This window comes from Kwoniella mangroviensis (genome assembly GCF_000507465.2).
Source record: "Kwoniella mangroviensis CBS 8507 chromosome 1 map unlocalized Ctg01, whole genome shotgun sequence".
In the NCBI taxonomy this organism is placed as follows: domain Eukaryota; kingdom Fungi; phylum Basidiomycota; class Tremellomycetes; order Tremellales; family Cryptococcaceae; genus Kwoniella; species Kwoniella mangrovensis.
Genome location: NW_027062533.1, coordinates 12,693,090 through 12,711,511, shown reverse-complemented (window position 1 = coordinate 12,711,511; position 18,422 = coordinate 12,693,090). Strand labels below are relative to the sequence as shown.

At 44.2% G+C, this 18,422-nt stretch overlaps 5 protein-coding genes across 5 annotated transcripts; 2 read left to right on the top strand and 3 right to left on the bottom strand.

Annotated features, from left to right (window-relative positions):
- Positions 1 to 367: 367 nt before the first annotated feature.
- On the top strand, positions 368 to 4,394 carry I203_104812 (uncharacterized protein; the record flags this gene model as incomplete). The annotated part of the gene is made up of 4 exons (XM_019143604.1): positions 368 to 1,959; positions 2,013 to 2,976; positions 3,084 to 3,446; positions 3,546 to 4,394. The coding sequence occupies 4 exons, from the start codon at positions 368 to 370 to the stop codon at positions 4,392 to 4,394; spliced, it is 3,768 nt and encodes a 1,255-aa protein (XP_019006653.1).
- A 557-nt stretch (positions 4,395 to 4,951) lies between these two features.
- Positions 4,952 to 10,350, bottom strand: I203_104811 (uncharacterized protein; the record flags this gene model as incomplete). Its single annotated transcript, XM_019143605.1, has 20 exons — positions 4,952 to 5,176; positions 5,294 to 5,473; positions 5,625 to 5,696; positions 5,768 to 5,774; positions 5,838 to 6,014; positions 6,104 to 6,289; positions 6,360 to 6,532; positions 6,593 to 6,713; positions 6,775 to 6,810; positions 6,861 to 6,887; positions 6,947 to 7,070; positions 7,133 to 7,333; positions 7,423 to 7,528; positions 7,600 to 7,663; positions 7,744 to 8,069; positions 8,127 to 8,692; positions 8,794 to 8,889; positions 8,957 to 9,215; positions 9,287 to 9,486; positions 9,570 to 10,350. The coding sequence occupies 20 exons, from the start codon at positions 10,348 to 10,350 to the stop codon at positions 4,952 to 4,954; spliced, it is 3,927 nt and encodes a 1,308-aa protein (XP_019006654.1).
- A 295-nt stretch (positions 10,351 to 10,645) lies between these two features.
- I203_104810 (uncharacterized protein) lies at positions 10,646 to 12,438 on the top strand (the record flags this gene model as incomplete). The annotated part of the gene is made up of 9 exons (XM_019143606.1): positions 10,646 to 10,870; positions 10,934 to 11,026; positions 11,090 to 11,225; positions 11,301 to 11,327; positions 11,394 to 11,487; positions 11,570 to 11,690; positions 11,754 to 11,903; positions 11,973 to 12,020; positions 12,082 to 12,438. The coding sequence occupies 9 exons, from the start codon at positions 10,646 to 10,648 to the stop codon at positions 12,436 to 12,438; spliced, it is 1,251 nt and encodes a 416-aa protein (XP_019006655.1).
- Positions 12,439 to 12,515: 77 nt separating this feature from the next.
- Positions 12,516 to 14,374, bottom strand: I203_104809 (uncharacterized protein; the record flags this gene model as incomplete). The annotated part of the gene is made up of 4 exons (XM_065517624.1): positions 12,516 to 13,017; positions 13,087 to 13,210; positions 13,972 to 14,058; positions 14,161 to 14,374. The coding sequence occupies 4 exons, from the start codon at positions 14,372 to 14,374 to the stop codon at positions 12,516 to 12,518; spliced, it is 927 nt and encodes a 308-aa protein (XP_065374442.1).
- Positions 14,375 to 15,946: 1,572 nt separating this feature from the next.
- On the bottom strand, positions 15,947 to 17,147 carry I203_104808 (uncharacterized protein; the record flags this gene model as incomplete). The annotated part of the gene is made up of 6 exons (XM_019143608.1): positions 15,947 to 16,014; positions 16,082 to 16,177; positions 16,275 to 16,593; positions 16,680 to 16,708; positions 16,809 to 16,900; positions 17,044 to 17,147. The coding sequence occupies 6 exons, from the start codon at positions 17,145 to 17,147 to the stop codon at positions 15,947 to 15,949; spliced, it is 708 nt and encodes a 235-aa protein (XP_019006657.1).
- Between the last annotated feature and the right edge of the window lie 1,275 nt (positions 17,148 to 18,422).

The window sequence follows — 18,422 nt, the reverse complement described above, 5'->3', positions numbered from 1 at the left end:
GAATAAACCTGTATGTGAATGCGCACTCAGCACAACCTAGATGATGGAAAGGCAACAATCGTGAGTGAGCTTTTGAGATGGTCGTGTATCGTGTGTATATATGATGGATCTGATTTATCCTCGGTAGTCTAGCTCGGGCTACACAATCAACCAGTCACTCATACATCGGTACCCATCTCATCAACCTTAGCGTGTTATCATTGTCAACGCCCCTCGGTTCATCGTTGCTCACTGTACAACCCAAATGGGTACAGTTGTATCTCTCTCCAATTATTTCTTGCTTCTCAAGAGTAAACAAGGTGCGATCATCAATCCCTCTCCTCTGACTGTACACGCTTTATAAACGCCTTTCCTCCTTCACACGACGATGCTTCTTCCCATCACCCCACCTCGTCGTCCTACCACTTTACCACCTTCTCAAGACCCGTTTGATACACCATTGTCAACAACTCTTCAACTCCCTCTGGATCCACCACAATCTGCTTCCACCCCACATTCAACTACTATCACGCCTAGCACTACGACAGCAACGCCCAATAGGGAAGTACGAACAGCCTACGTCGCCGAGCGAAGCTCCGCGGATCTCATCAACGTCCTTGATCTTGTTACTCCTGACAAAGACAAAGACAAGATGATCGGTAGCGGTGGGATAAGAAGTAAGACTATATCTCCACCTCTTACGCCTGAACGAAGTCATTTCGACAATCACAACCATACGAACAACACTTCGCCTGTCACCATGACAACGAAGACTCCTCCCTCTCATCATAGCAGTCCTGTCGGATCGGGCGAACCTTTCATTTCGCCACCTCGTCCACCCCGTCCTGCAATATCACCTTTGGACATGGAAGATGACGAGATAGAACAGATTGCCGAACAACCCCATTCATTATCCGCTTTCAGACAATCATCACCCCGTGACGCCAATAAACCTAAACCAGGGATGGACCAATCATTCTGGAGATGGTCCAATGCTACTTCCTCAGTTGCTCAATCAGAACAAAATCAACAACATGTTCCTGCTCCACCATCAACCTATACATACGCATCTTCGATATCACAACCGCCCGAAATGGATAAGTCATTCCTTAGGATGACCCGTACTACCATTTTCTCAGATTTCTCTGCTCCATCCACTGTACCTGACATTCCTGATCCCAGCACACTACCAATCCCCTTCAGAAGACCATCCGCACCGAATGGTATGACATTGCTTTCTGCTATTCCAGAGTCGGCCGCTGTTAATAATCAAGATATGAACAATATCCACCAATCGCCTAGAGGAGGGCAATCGGATGTCGAAGAAGAGAACCCCAAGCATGATATAGAGAGACGTTCAAGTGCGGGCACATTTGGGTACAAAAATCCTAGATCGAGCATCATCGGTTCAGTCAGATCAAACTCGTATGAAAATCATCGTACAAACAATCACAATCACGATCCCCGAGTCAACCCTTTCTACCCTTCGCCACCACCTTCCACCTCAAGATCTAGACCTAGACCTGTATCCATGTCGTCTGCAGCACCCAGCGAAATGACAATGAGTAATGCCGCATCTGCCTCGGCCTATTCAGGTAGGGCTTTGGACGATACTGCGCTAGAAGCTCGAAAGGCTTTAGGGGTATTTACTCCGCCGAAAGCGAAGATCATCCATAAACATCAAGAGAGCGAAGCTGAGATTGAGAATTATCTAAAGAAGGCTAGTGAGAGGAATCAGAGGAGCATTGTACCTTCAGACCAGCCTAGGGCATCGACTCCTATTAAGAATGGGCTACAACCTCCCATCGAACTTAGAGATGGCGAAGGGGACGATGAGGTTGTTGATTTACCGAAGAAGTTGGTGAGAAATGGAAATAAGATCGAGAGGATGTTAGGTGAAGGTGCTGAGAATGCAAGAGTGGTAATGGAGATGGATAGAAGAGCCATAGAAAGTGTCATTGAACAAAGAACAGTCCCTTCGTAAGTTGGATGTCGTGATATACTGGAATGCAGCTGACTATAGTTACCACCAGTCCCGGTCTTCCCCCTCCTCTACGAAGCCATAAACCCTCTGCGTCCATGCCCAATCCCGCGGGACCCCTCTCCCTCAATAATTCGTCTCGTCCCATGGCGCACAACCGATCCCATACTCTCGCTCAAAATGAATCTCTTGCTTCTCCACCTTTGACATCGCACGCTAATACCCATCTGAGATCAGCTTCTATAGATTCACTACCTTCACTCCATCCCTCATTGAGCGAATCTATCAATACCCTCTCAGGTCTCTTACCTGCATCACCAACCAAACCCAGCAAGACAGATAACAAAATCTCGCCCTTTCCGCCTACAAAAGTGAACGTAGGAAGATTCACAGACATAAGAGCAAGAAATGACCTTACCCCTGAACAACGTGCGATTCTCTTACGAAGAACAAGGAAATTGGAACAGATGCTGGGAGAAGCTTTACCGGAGAAACAAATTGAGAAGTTGGTTATCGATCCTGTCAATTCAAGTTCTACTTACCTGACGAAGAATTCTGAGGACTCATGGCCAAAAACTCCACCTTCCTCATCGAAGGTACCCGAATGGGCAAGAGACGACGTTATACCTCACAGAGCGAAAGATTCGTCTCCTGAACCACACCAAAACCTCAATGTTGTCAAATCGAAAGGTTCTCTGGCGGATAAAGCGAAAGCTGCCCTAGGTCTTGGATCAGGAGCTGGAGGAAAAGATGATCTAAAGGTGTATGTGTCTCGTTCACTTCAAGAATCGCATACGATATCAAGAGGTAATTCTTTCAATGATAGTCATCGAACTGGCGTGAATCGATCTTCGTCAGACAATCATACTCCGCCCGATAAGAATAAGCATCAGAGTCCAGCGAGTTCACCTACTACACCTGCTACTGCTACGACTACTACTAGTTCAAGCTGGCCGACCGATGAGAGGGATGAGGAGGAGGTGATAAGGAAGAATAGGAGACAACAATTGGCCAAGGTAGGTATAGTAATCATCCGTACACTCTTGATCTGAATTTGATTCAGAACGAATTGCGTATGGAGTCAGTTGAAAGTATTGCTGATTTTGGTGAATTGCTTTCCTAGTTGCATCGATTATTGGGAGCACCGATCCCACCTGAATTACTCAACCCCAATAATCCCACTTCACCATCTTTCAACTCTACGTTCAACCTTCCTCCACCTCTGGGACTGGGAACGAACAGATCACCTTCTCCCTCCCAGCAATCGTATATATCATTCGAAGATACCCCGACTCCATCGAAATGGTCTTCGAGGTTGAAAGTACCTCTCAACTCATCCTCGTTCAAAAAGAAGGCAAATTCGAGTTCTGTTCAATTAGTGGCGGATGATCAGAGTTTCATCGATTTAAGTGAGAGTCGATCGAAAGGTGGGATGAGTAGGGAAGAGAAGAGTCTGGCTAGGAAAAGGGCGGCGAAGCTGGAGCAGGTAAGTACGGACCTCAGATTCATAACTTGACCTACATCCACAGATTAATCGAATTTGGATAGATGAGTAAAGCTAATGGAATAATGTTTAAAATCATAGGTATTAGGCGACAAACCACCTCCAGAATACCTACATCACCATTCAACAACTTCGACTCCCTTACATTCACCCGTACCCCAACCCCGCGCTCATCTGAATCGGACCCCTACACCACCTGCAGGAACGGGTAACACCGCCCGACCTCAACCAGCAGGTAGCAGCGCAGACAGAGGTTCAGCTTACGATGCATATGTGGCCTCACTCGAGGGGCTATTGTATCTCGTTGAGAACGATCAGTCTAAACTGGGTGAGATGATGGACACCATTTCTATGGTATCTCCTCCTATATCACCTACTAGATCTCAGAGCCATGGTGTTTCTGGTGGACATAACCATTCTAAATCTTTGGATTCGAATGGAAGTAGGATCAAAACTCCCAGTCCACCTTCACCATTGATAGACTCACCACAAAGTCCCAAGTCCTTCGATCGGGATCATAAATATGATTATCTAGACTTTGATGAAGATGACCCGGAAGAAGTAGGAGTGGATAGGGAGTCACATCAAGCTAGAAGGAGAAGGAAAGGTAAATTATCGCAATTTTTCGGTGAAAATATAAATATAAATATACCGCATGATGAATTGCCACCTCCTAGAAATCATAACACCACCTTTGGTAGTAGTAAAGGTACCTGGACTAGAAGGAAGGAAACGTTAGATGGAATGTTAGTGGAATTATGGAAGAATGTACAGTTCGAAATTGGACGAGGGACGATCAAAGTTGATCAAGAACGAAAGCTCGAGGAGTTGTTGGGGTTGGTGAGGAGTAAAGAGAATGGGTTGGGAGGTGGGATGGGCATAGGGAGTGGGGGAAGAGGTAGAGGTAGAGGTAGATGGGAGATGATTTGAGGGACGAACCATGTCCACATTTTTGCGATACAATGGAATATAGAATGGTGTTTCGATGTGCTAGGATTGCTTTAATTGAAGATAAACAAGCAACGATGTTGTGTTGGGATGAGTTGGTACCATTGCGTTGTGAATGATCATCATATGGTACAATATTATTCGATAAATTATATATACGAATTCTCACGATCTTCACGAGATAGTTACGGTGGATATATTTAAATATGGCTGTTGACGACTTGGACTATTATTTGTACATATATATCCATACATGTATGAAAACTTATGTTTTATGTCTTGACTCTCTTCCAGTAGACTGACTGATCATCAACAATCTCGGACGGGTATTATATACTGGGACGCCGCCCCACTGTACATCCGTGTACAGCAGTGTTGTCCAGTCATCAAGCCTGTGTCATTGTTGAGGATCTCTTGCAACCTAGGTGTGGGTCGTTACTCATTATTCATCGTCAGTTGCAACGTCATTATAAGTTCAGTACATCACAATATATTATCCTTGATTCCCACAAATCAACACCTTAGAAACTCATTCTAATTCATGTACTCGTCTTCTTTCCTTTCGAGTCTTGAGTCTCATCTTCACTCCCTACTCTGATCGTATCCTCATTCTCTTCCACTTCTCTCCTCAAACTGTCATCCTCATTTTCATGCTCGATTGTCAATTCAAACAAATCCTCAAAATCTTCCTTTGTACTCTGTGATATGACCCCATAGGCCTCTTGCATCATTTCACCTAGATATTCCAGCTCGGCAATCACTTCCTGTAATTCATAGATACAAGTTTGAAAAAAAGCAGAGCACAATCAGCTGGACTTGAACACAAGCTAGATGCTTCATTGTAGTACATCATCCGAAATGACAAAAGACATACAACTCACCTGCATGGCAGTAGCATAAGCGAAGAACAACAGATGTCTCCCTCCGCCTCTTACACTTCTCCTTCTTACCACATCTAGGCTTCTTATAGCTCGAATCAGTTTTTGTCTTGATTCTTCTGCGGGAGGGAGGTAAGGTGGGAGAGGTGTACGCGTGCGGAATCCTGCAGAGAGTGTGTAGAACTGCGAAGATCCACGTAGACTGATGAGCATTGCTGCTTTAAGCTTGCACAATCCAGAGTCGGAAGACGAGGATTGGGTTTTAGAGATCCAAGCAAGGCGATCCGTGTAAAACATTTGTATGAGATTGTTGATATATTGATATGCTACTCACGTAGAGAATCACATGCCCGGCCATCTCCCTCCTCTCTCCATTCACAGGAACGACAAATTCCTTCCTCATTGCCTTTCATGAATCGTGAACATCAGCTTGTCATCTCACTCAGCCTCATTTGATCACAGCTCAGCACCACTCACATGATCCCTATAAAAGACATTGACCGATCAGCAAAACAGTCACATATCTTCATTAATGAAACAAACTCACCATTCATCCCTTGTAGTCACACATCTCATACTATGTAACTTGTCTAACATCCTCTCGCAGCTCAGCAGTACTTCATTGTAAGATGTGAAAGCGAATGGACCTTTAAGACGGGGTTCGTTCTTAGTCTGAGCGAGAAGAGAGCGAAGGTTGAGAATCTGACTTTGGAGGTGTAGCTCCCTGCGAGAGTAGACAAGCATTGCGTCAGCGATCTGCAGCTGACTACAGTACATCCTTACGAACAAAGGCAAAGTGATATTCTTACTCACATAGCCATAAATTGCCTGACACTCGCACTCAAATGTGGAAAATGGATTTCATTCCCCATCAGCGGTGTGGTTTCTCCATCTTCTTCTTCCATGTTCTGTTGGTCACCATCTAATTCAATGTTGTTGGCACCTTTACTGTATGTCATTACCAATCTAGAATAAAGGTAAGAAAGGTCCAAGCAGAAACTGAACAGTCCAAAAAGTCAGCTATCCTTGGTGAATGATGTAAAAAGAAGGAATCATGTCTATGACTTACTCGCTTAAGCCTAATCTCAACTCCCTTCTAGCTGTGAAAGGCCACCACCATCTAGATACGGCCGCAGCCCAAAGGACACCGATGATCACTGCTGCTGACCTCTGAACAGCGATTTGTTCGACTGTCAGGTTATATCGTTCTCCGACATTGTATGTGTACAAGCAAGACAGGTTCTGAAACAACAATGAAGTCAGCGGTATCACCGTAAGGAATGAAGTGGAGTGAGCGCCTACATATGTCAGAAGGACAAATCTCCCAGCGTTGGTGTAATCTGGCATTTGAGTGATGACATAGAAACAAGGTATGGCGAAGAAAAATCCCAGGATAGGCAGTAAAACGTTGTTGCCTTGAGCGCTTTGAGAGTGACGGTTTAGTACTCCATCGAGCTGTGAAATCAGAAATCGGCGGGACATACATTTTGGTAAAAATGATGGCTACAGTGCCTCCGATTCTGCAAATCCATGGCATAAGCTACATTCACCGACGACTGATCATACTCACATCGTACCTCCCACCCTCGCCAACGACCTGTACATAATAGTGCGACTTAGCAATTCAAACGGCAAACACCAAACGCCCACACTCACAGGAAATTGGTCTGTCCCACAGTCTGACTCATAGCTGCCAAATAAGCTATCAAAGCCCATTCGCCTCTATACTGAAGGAAAAATGGTCTTCCAGCCTCGGTATATGCCGGTGCAGCGAGGATAGCTATTGAGAAAGCAACTTGAGCATCAGCTTCGAATTTGGTCATAACGCATAAATTAGCTAACCTCCTCCTAAACCAGTTTTTATTGCATATCTCATATCAGGTTCTCGCAATCTCTCGCCAAATCTCCAAAAAGCCTGCTTGAACCTTCCCCATGCATTTAACGATCGTTTATCGGGTATCAATACTGTTCCAGCCGAATCATTCCGGTTCTTAGGAAAAGGTGGAGGTTGTAGCTTCGATGGATCGATAGGGACCAGGTTATCTAAGTAAAACAGGATCGTCAACATTTGGATTAATGTGTGGAAACCGCCATAACCAGGCGATAATAATTCATTCAAGATCGATACGTACGAAGCTGTTTGTACAGATATTGAGTCCGCTTCTCCTTCTTCCCTCTTTTTCTGATGATGACCGATTTCAGATGACCCCAGGTTGAAATCGGTTCGACATCGACAATCTATGATTATAACCTCAATCATGATGAGCGATTCTTCGGAGAAACAAAGTGAAAAGAGAGTTCCGATTTACCTCTTGCATGGTTTCAAGAAGGAACAGCATTTCTCTGGCAAACTCCTCGAATGTAAACAGGAAACTGTAGTCATGTCGTCAGCACCGATCTAATTGATAGTCTTGTATATACACGAACACGATAGAATACAGGACTGTACTGACAAGTAGACCAGAAAGACAGTTTCATTAGGACCACCAATGATATTTCCCTTATTGAGATCTTCGTTCTTCTCCTTATCTTCTTCATTTTCAGAAGTTGAAGATGAGTCCGGATCGTCATCCTCAGAAGACTCAGAATCACTCTCGTAAATCCCTCTTCGTCTTTTCGGTCCGGCATAAACTCTCTTGATAGCTCTACTACTACTGCTGGAGAAATCTTTCAACGATTTAGCTAGATTTTCTCTGATTTCTGCCAAGTCGACGGGTGATTTATATAAATCATGTTGTGAGAGTAATTGGACAGCTTCGAGAGCTTCATCACATCGATTCTGACAGCTCAAGTCAGCTTATCGATTCGCAGATACATTGTGATACAGCGAACTTACATTCAGATCATTCATCTGGTCGCCCGCCATCAACCTGAACTTCATGAACAACCTGATACTCTTCTCGATATCCGTATTGTCATTCATCTCAGGACCAGGTCTATCATCCATCTTATTGACGATCGACATCGATAATTTATGCTCTTTAAATCCCGGGACGAAATGTTCAGTTGATATACTACCTTCCTTCACCGCTCTGATCAGACTCTCCTGCAATCTCGTTGATCCCCTAAGACTTGACAGGTGCTGGGCTAACCTTGCGAGACTCGCTATAGCAGCATCATACAGATGCAAATTCCTCCCCCGTATACGTGAGTCTAAAATTCTCTCATGTTTGGCTTCCGCCAGAGTGACTTTCAAAGCTTTGAACCCGGCCGAATGTGATTTGATGGCATGTTTCAAACTTGACCGATTTCCCCTGATGACTTGCTTCTCGAGTAAGAACGTTGAAGTGAGTAAGTCGAGTAGCGTAGAGAAAGAATTTAGTGAGCGAGACATGGAATCTTGAAATTTGGTAGTGGCGGATGAAGGGAAGATGGTAAAGCAGATCACGCTGGATATGATCACTGCGCAAACGAGGTGATTAGTATGAGCCTCTCCATGGTTCATGATTCGAAGATCGAGATGAAGTGGGAAGGGAGGCTCCCACGATTAGCGTAAAACTCACCTCCGACAGCCACGATATACAAAACTTCCATCAACTTAGGGAAAGCCCCCTCTTTGATCACCACACTATAAATAATAATGGCAGCCATCGAACATCCTATCCATCATCATCAACAAATCGTCTTGTATAGCCCATCATAGGCGAGGAAGCGAAGTATGCTTACCGGTGTTATAACTAGCATTCCCCACCCATAATTTCGACCAAGCTAAAGTGCTCATCGAGCCTCCTATCCACAATATGCAGACTATCCAATCGCCGATCTCGCTGATCCAATCCCAAGAGCTCCCATGAGAAGGTGAGAAATGGTCGAAAAGCTCTATCGTTCCTATAGCCGAGATTGACACGAATGAAGCAAATAGGGCGAGAAGAAAGCAGTAACGCGTGGACAAGAGCATATTCCCAAGGGATTTGGCGGGATTGTACTGTCAGGCCAATACGTCAATATAGAGAACGTATAGAAAGTTATGGAAGACACGGAAAGGGTACGACTCACATAGACAACAATAGTAGCTACCATGTGAGCTGAGTTGGCAGGTCTGTAGGTCACTCTGCCATGGGCGTCCGTCTCCGTCTGTGTTGACAGCAATTCCGCCAGAAAAGGGACGTAGGTGAATAACGAGGCAACTAGATAGGCTAGCGAGCACTTGAAGATCGCTATGGATACTGGAGATGGACGCCATACTCTTTTCCAAACTTTCAAAGCAAATATATTGAGATCAGCGTGCTTTGTTCATCAATGCATATAGAGTCGCATGGGCCAAATGATGAAAGCTCACTTGTCTGTACTCTCCACGGTGATTTGGTACTCTCATGCGCTTCTGGTATCGGCGTCGTCCTTTCTCTGACCAATGGCGACTTCACTCCATTCCTCTCGTGAGTATCATCCGTCGCATCATACCCTGTTCTGAGTGAAGAAGGCAATCTACTGAATGTCGGACGGTTCTCCACTTCGATCTGATTCTCATGTTCCACAAATAGGTTATTGGGAGGTTCGCCATTGAGTTGCGGCGGTGATCCTACTAATTGATCAGCTATAGTTGGAAGATCTTCAATTCTCTGTCTGACATCTACCGGGTGTGTCCTATGTTCCCTAGGTGTAGGTGGTATGAACAGTGATCGAAGACTCCTGGTACTAGGCTGAGAGGATATTCTGGGGCTCCCAGATAGCTCGTCCTCTTCAAAGTCATCATCACCCACTAGTTCTTGCAGTGTTGACCAATTGTTGGAAGGTCCGTCGGCTAGATTTAGCCCGTATATACTAGATGGGCGTAGATGAGAACCATATCGTGAAGTATTCGAAGTTCCTGCGGTACTTCCCAGAGTAGTATTCTCCCTAGGACGATATGGCGAGATGCTACCTCCCTGCTGTATTACTGAAGTGGAAGGTATAGCGAAGTAGGAAGATCTTGTGCGACGGACATCATGTCGGTCTGATTGCTGCGAGGAGGACGCTCGGGGAATGTCTGACCGAGGGGTGATCAGTGGGCTTGGAGGTGATGATACGACATCTGGATTTGACGATCTAGACGTGTCTATCGAGCGAGGCGGTCTGATCATGCTACAGTACCAGATATCAATATGTATAGCTCATGCATGTACTGAAACGCACAAATCACACTTGCATTCAAATCCATTCAGATTCACTTCTTCCACTCGGACAAACTAACAAGGATCACATATCCCCCTCAGATGCGGGACTCCACACCGCCATCCCAAACGTCACGTGACTTGACCCCAACCATCTATTCTCGCACTTTGGATGCTACGAGTACAGTATAACAATAGTCGATGAAGGATACTTTCAGACCTATACTGATGACTGATTCATATACCATACACCTGACAAGCCAAGATGCCAGACCAAACGGGACCATCAACGGGTGACAAGCGCAAGTCTTCCGAAAACACCGCTCAGAAGCACAAGTTCTACAAGTATCAAGGTCAAAAGAGAGGTGGTGGTGGGGGTCGAGGAAGAGGAGGTGGAAGAGGTGGTCGTGATGGACCTAGACCATCGAGGCAGCATGAAGATGGTCGACCCAAGTTGAACCCTTTAGGGAAGTACAAGGCAAGTCCGATGGTAAGCTACTTCATTAGACACTTCCATGTAGTCTATGGTCAAGCTGACTATGTGCGTCAATAGCCAGAAATGTTCACTTCACCTGGAATCTGCGTAACGACAGTGATGCACAAGGAACGATCGGCTGAAGCTGAGTTGATAGAATACCTCGAGACGGTAAGTCGAGCTTGGTGCTTGAGATCTGTCCTGAGGGAACCTAATGGAAATGTCGATATGCAGATAGCAGACGAGCTATATCCAGAGACCAGCGATTCAGATGTCAAGCAAGAAGAGGACGCTGATGAGTTGGATTTTGAAGCTCAATTGAAAAAGGACTTAGAATCTATGGATCAGAGTAAGAAATCTACACGATTTCGTAAGTCTAATACACATTCTAAAATCTAACAGACATTACGGGTATAGCTTTCGATGCTGATCTGTCATAACATAGAGCTGTGCTCACATGATGTCATATGTGGTAAGTCTATGTATTTAACCTTCCAACGCTGTCCGGGACACTGACACTCCATGGATACTAATTCAGTCATATACATCAATGTCCTTCCACCACTATCGCCCTACAAGTTAGTCCGACATATAATGGAGCAAGCCGAATCGTCCGCTAGAACGGGGCTAAAGTGAGTAAAATCGTAGGATTTTGACCCTTGTAATCACCAAGAGCATCTAGCTAATATCTATCTCCTCGTTGTGATCTAATAGATGGTGTAAACGTATAATTCCCGTTACAGGTATTGCAGGGGCGACGATCAAGCAACTTTCTGAGATGTCCTCGAAAGTCGTTGAAGAAGGGTTCAAGACCGAGGATAATCGGTCTCTGAAGGTAATTACACTTGACATTCGAGATATAATATAATGGAATTCGAACGCTGACGATGTACAACAGTTCGCAATCGACACGAATACCCGTCAATCCGATCGACTAGATCGTATGGACATGATTCATACCGTTGCAGCAGAAATAACAAACATAAATATTGAACATAAAGTGGATTTGAAGAATCCTGATAAGACTGTACTGATCGAGCTGTACAAAGTGAGTAACTCCCTTGTCAAATTCTTTACCGTTCAGAATCGAGCTCATCATGGCCACCGATCTCAATAGAATTCCGTAGGTATGGGGATCGTAGAAGATTACGAAAGGTTCAAAAAGGTATGCGATCGTCTCTTTTCTTTTACATGTTGAGCTAACGAAGCGTGGTGCGGTGGTATAGTATAATCCAGGAAGTATAGCTCTTGCAGCTTCTCAGAGCAAATCGAGATCCACTCAATCTGAGCCATCTCGTTCAACAGCTCAGCCAGAAGAAGAAACCCGATCTAGCCCATCGAGCAAAACTCCAAAACATGTATACAGGCAAAGACGAGCGGAAGCTATCGGCGCGCTATCGAAGGATGATCCATCTGACATAAATCAAAAGGAGGAGGAAGAAGGAGAAGTTGAGACTACACAAGGTGAGGAAAAAGCTGAAATTGGACAGATACTTGAAGATCCTAAGGGGGATCTGGGAGAAGAATGGGAAGAGACTATCGTAGATGGGAAGGTCGAAAGAGTCAGGAAAGATGGACAATAGCATATAGAATGTTGGATGTACTAGATATAATTAGAACTTCATCTGACAGACTCTTTTACCCAAAATCGGGGAAGGCCTTAAGAGATATTTCGTTTTTTCAAAGCAGCTCTTCCTGTCTTTTCAACCAATTGTTGTAAGCTGTCTTGCCCGCCGGATGTTTCAAGATCAAACTGTACAGTATCTTCATCGTCTTCTTTGACTTGAAGCTCATCAATCAAATCTTGAGCTTGACTGAAATCGATCCGGCTGGGGGTTTCGTCAAGATGATTGGACCATCCTTTCATCTTCTCTGGGAGACCGGGTGTGAAAGGTAATAGCTCTTCTATCTCATCAGGCGTTGGTAAAACTTGAGCAGTATCAATGGGAGAAAGACAGTCAGTTTGAGCCCCGATCCTCTTCAAATCGATTAATCTAGCTTGGTCAACATTTTGGTTTGGAATAGGATGGATGAGGACTCGTCCGATGATCGCCGTGCAAGTTGACTCAGCGCTGAGATCTTGGGAATTAGGCTTGGAGTCTGGATAAGAACTTCGATTGAGGGATGAGAGAGGCTTATAGTACGCCAAAGAAGTACATTCTCTGTCAATACATTTGGATCAGTACGTACAGTATGAGCACAATCCTTTCGGACGGTATGTACTTGCTTACCCCGAAGCTGTTGGTTCAATACCCAAAGGTTCATTCCAATCTACCTTGACATGCTCGGTCAAGGGTCTCAATGGACTTGGCGAGACCATCAAGGGTGGATGCTGCACGTCAGGAGGAGAAACACCTAACCTAAAGTGATCTCTCAGCTCCAAGATTGTCACGTACTAGATAGAACCCTTACCAGATCAGATCATCGTTTTGGCTCTTGGCCTCTTGTTTGCTCTGAGGAGTCATCATTTCACGAGTGTTGCGGAAATGTTCTGAAAGGGTCGCGAAGGGGATGTAGGAATTAGTTTGCATGTTGGCAATTGAGAGATGTTTGGTAACAGAGGTTGGGCGATGTGTGGAGATTGCAGAAGTGAGGTGATGGGAATGACATGACAGAACAAAGCCCCTTGATATGTATTTGTATGAAAGCATTTCATATCAGTATGTCTGTATAGGCAATCTGTATTGAAAAATATAATCCTTTCTCGTAATTTTGACACGAACGAAGTGTAACAAAGGACATCAGATGTCCTCATCTTAGCGAATGGAGAGCAACGACTCTTCGCATGGAAACTCCTCATTCTGATCTGTATACAAATCCACTGATCTGCACATTGCGTAGCTCGTTACAAAGACACATACTGCACTTGATATATCTGGAATGCATATATGTACAATCTGTCCAAGCCGAAGGCTGTCCACCCCAAATGTCCATATTTGTATGAAGATTGAATTATATAAAACTCTTGAAAGCCCCGCCACACCACCGCCAAAGCCAAGGGGTTCTTATCGACATTTATACACTGTTTGAGTGAGAGCTGGTGCTACACCAAGTATTAAGACCAAAGACAAACCATCATGGCTCGAAAATTGCAATTGTTAAGCGAGCAAACTTACCAGGTGTAATCTTGGCAGGAGATATTTCCCTATCATTTGCATCTACTCGAGTGGCAGCAGCTCCGGCTCTTGCATCTTCAAGTGTCACTGGTGCATGACGTACAGTCATCTCATCTTCAGTGTAACACTTCTAAGCATCCCCTGGATTTCTGGGCATGGGTGGAGGATATATGAGGATTTGAAACCTACCATAAACTGTTTCTTCTATAGTTAACAAACAAGTAACAGTTTTCTCTGTAAAAGTCGTGGTTGTAGTAGTAGTAGTCTGCGTGGTAGTAGGTGTAGTAACGTATACTGTAGTGATACAACTTGGTTCTTGTCTAGAATTAGGTAAGAAGCCAGGTTTTCTGAATCGAGGTTGGTTTAATGGTAAACCCCTCTTTAACCTTTCGGCGTTGGTCATTCCCCTCAGATCGAGATCGGGCAGACTAGTAGTCTAGCAGTTGTTTACGAAGATCGTTGAGGTTGTAGTTGTTGGGCTTGAGGTAGGCGTAGCTGCGGGATTGGCGGTGGGTACTGGGGTCAGGGTGAAGAACTGACATAAGGTATCAATGTAAACCTGAAAGGCTCCCTTTCTTTTTGTTCCTATGACTGACATATGACTTACAGCGAAATCTTCAGCTTCTGCCGCTCTTGCTACAAAACAACAGGAAATCACATGATTGAATTATGAGTTACTGAGGGCGATTCCTAATTGTCGAAAGCTAGACTCACTTCGATGTACGTATACAGTTGTATACTCATAACATTATGATAAAGTATCTGTATCGGTGGTAGTAGTACTTTCCGTAACAGTGTCGACACTATTTACATTGCAGTAGGTCATCATTTGGCCTAAAACAAGCAGAGAAGGAGGAAGGATTGATACCAGACTGTGAGCGATTGGAGTAAAGCTGAAAAAAAAAACTGACCTGGTGATAACAGTCGGAACAGTTGCGGTCGGACAGTCCCTTTCACCCAATACTGTTCGTAATGGTAGAGAAAGGGAGAAGGTGATCAACCAGATTATGGTCCACATCTGGTGAGGATCTTAGGCTCTTCAGCAATAACTGCAATGGGATGAGTAGAAGTGAGCAAGACACTATTGTACTGGACCTGACTAAAGGTAAAGTTACGTTACGCGGATTGAGAGGGGAATGATACAGATTAAAAGGGGGATAATGAGATAGACGTACTATAGGTATAAAATGAAATGTTACACTATACCATTCTTCGTGATACCATCTTTCAACCTTTGATGGACAGCCAGAGGTCACATGAATGATTGATCCTCAAATTATGAAAAGGAAAGATGTGTGATTTTTTGTATCATCATTTGAGGATTGCAAGCGAGTAAGATTGTGCCACAAAAACTTGCCTGATATAAGATCAATTCCCCTATCTGTGGCTTTTCACTGTAGTATGGTGCCCTTGTGTGTCGATATCTTGATGAGTCTCAAAAGACAGGATCTGGCTACAGTGCGAGCTTGAGCATCCACTCACGAAGGCATCGTATGACAAATGGACCCGCAGTATTGTAATTATGAAAATTACCTGTGATTACTCTTGATCGATGAGTCTTGTACATCAGAAGAGCGATCACTACCCACGCAGGCGTAAGGAACAAAAGGATCGATCAGGTTTGGGGGGAAACAATATCTGATTATGATCGATCTGTGTCCAAATTAAGTTACAATACAAACAGCCCATACAGTCGCTTCCCTACTGTGGCTTAGAATAGACACTATAATATCACTTGGATCAATCCGCTTTTTGCATTAACCGTACTAACGTAGCTATCTAAATCTTGAAAAAATGCAATCTGATCGAAGTTCACGGCATGTTAATTGCATACTGTACTCGAGTACTCGCATATTTAGATCAAATAAGATTATGACCAAAAGAGTGTGTTTATATAACATCATCCAAACCAATTGCCAATCCACCAATCACTCAATTGCGCATTAATCATCTCCGATTGCTTGATTGAGACCGCTTAATGATCTTTGTGAGTCGGTTTACATCTTCCAGTGATCGTAGTGGAAGTTACAGTTTGAGTTTTGGCTACGACAACCCCAATCCAAACGTGTCAGGATAAGTCCATTCTTGTCATTTTTTGGGTTTTACTCACTCTTGGTAGGAGTAATGCTAACTGTAGTAATGACTGGATGACCATGTTTAGTCTTGGTTTCAGTGTGGGTATCAGTAACGGTAGTCTTTGTGTGGACTACGTACAGTATTTGAGGATCCAGGTCCATCATCAGCGATGTCCATTTGATATTGTAGTAGAATGTCAAAAAAGGATCGCCAATACAGCCACTCACCAACCTCTTCCTTGGTCTTGGTCCATCTACAAGCCGTAGTAGTAGCCCAAGCGGTCGGAGTCTCAGTCTTGCATACCGTAGTAGTGACGGTGGTAGTCACATGAGGAGGTTTGGGTGGGCACCATCCATGAGGTGGTTTTTTCTCGGTAGAAGGGTCATCTCGCTTTTCGAGGTCGGCTTCGGCGGGACCTTCGACAGATCGATCTTTACCGCCGTGGTGCCATTTGGTACAGGTCGGTACGACTTTGGTGGTTACTGTGGTGGTCCAGTATGGTTTGGCGGTGTAGGTTTCGGTCTTGGTCTTGTGTTCGGTGGTGGTCTATAGGATGAGATGAGGTGTTACACGTCAGTTTCAAGTGAAAGGATGGTATAGTAGAAGAGTCGGAAGAGACGGTCGAGACGTACGACCCAAGCTGTCTCATCGACGTGTTTGGCTATACGTGAACGTATACATACTGTCTCAGCATGATCCTTTCCCATAGACCAATCATCGTCGAGAACAGAGTAATTATCCAAGAAGGGAGAGAGACTCACTCTTAGTCTTGATATGAGTCGCGGTCTCATAGCAGATCGGTACCTTTCTAGTCGTAGTCGAAGTGACGGTAGGTGCGTAAAAGGTAGAGTTCCTGTTGGTATCAGATCAGTAATCATAATCACATAGGAAAACCATCATAGACGAGTTGACGTGATGATTTCAATCGTGTGAAATCAAGAGGAAAGTTCATGGAGGATAGAACAACATAATGAAGTTGAAGAAGCATTTACTTACTCAGTTTCAGTCTCTGTATCGGTGATGGTCGGACAAGGCTTGGGAGGGTTCGCTTGAACCAAATTGGCAAGTACCAATAAAGAGAGGACGGCAAAGTATCTCATTGTGGCGTGGTAGAGTCAACCGAAAATTGAGAGATGACTTGTATGTTATCGGTTCGGTATGGTGAGATTCTCAAAGGTTATTGGCAAGACAAGAACAGTGGAAGCGGAAAATGAGATTGATAGATGAGGAAGTTCTTTATATACCGTTTCTTCCCCCTTCGTTCCTGTACGGTGCATGATATGATTTAGCTCATGGGAGTCGTTCTTCGGCACAAAGTGATGACTAGTAGATCTATTCGGCTCATCTGACATAGCATCTAATGACATTCCCAATTTATTGATTGATGAGGAGCCAATCACTGATGTATCATTTGACCTGGAGCTAGCTTATTACTTAGTGATGTATTGAACTGACACTCTCGCTACACCGACCGAATGATCTTGAGGAAATGCGGCGAACTAAGGTGAAATGTCTGACTACAGGAAAGTTCTCTGCTGATGTCAAACTAGTCGGTTGACTTACTAAGAGATGAATGCGGATCAATGTGTGTGCAATCAATGTCAGAGCGAATCACATAATCGTTAGTGTAAGATTCAGAACCCATATCATGAGCCACTCTGTTGAAGGTTGGGTTTATCTGGTAGGTACACTTACGAAGAAAAAGATCTTTCAGCAGAGTCTGGGAGATACTACATTGATATGTTTAGTCCATTCACGGGTAATTCGATGGGAAATCAGTATAACTGTATTGGCACCAGTCATCCTGCAATCCATAGACTTTTGCTCAAGTTTAACCCGATGTGATCAACCTCAATTTGATTGACGTACCTATGATCCCGCCCAAAACCAGATCTAGATCCAAAAACGGTATGATCTATGTCGGTGTCGACTTCGATCATTCGCTTGGCAAGTAGAGCACAGACCTGCCAGATCCATCGTCTATCTCGCTTATGCTGATTACTGTATAGCTCGGAAGTAAATTGGTCTTGGTCCTGTCTCTCATTATCGAAGATCCTAAGGTATTCGGTATTCGGTATTCGTTACTGTATTCCTGCCTTGTGTTCGAGTATTGTTTCAGTATCAGATAAGTTACTCGGTCAACCGAAAAAGTCTACTATTGCATGCCGATCAGTACAGATCTAAACCTACCAGCCTAAATATGGCGGACAGATCAGAAAGACGAAGAAGAAGAATAAAATCATACTGTAGCAATGGGATGACCCTCTTCTGTCAAACATCATTTTCAGTACCGTACGATGTGATTGATCAGTATCGTAAGACATTCCATTTTACTATTATTTTTCGATATGATCCTACAACTTTCCATCATTCTA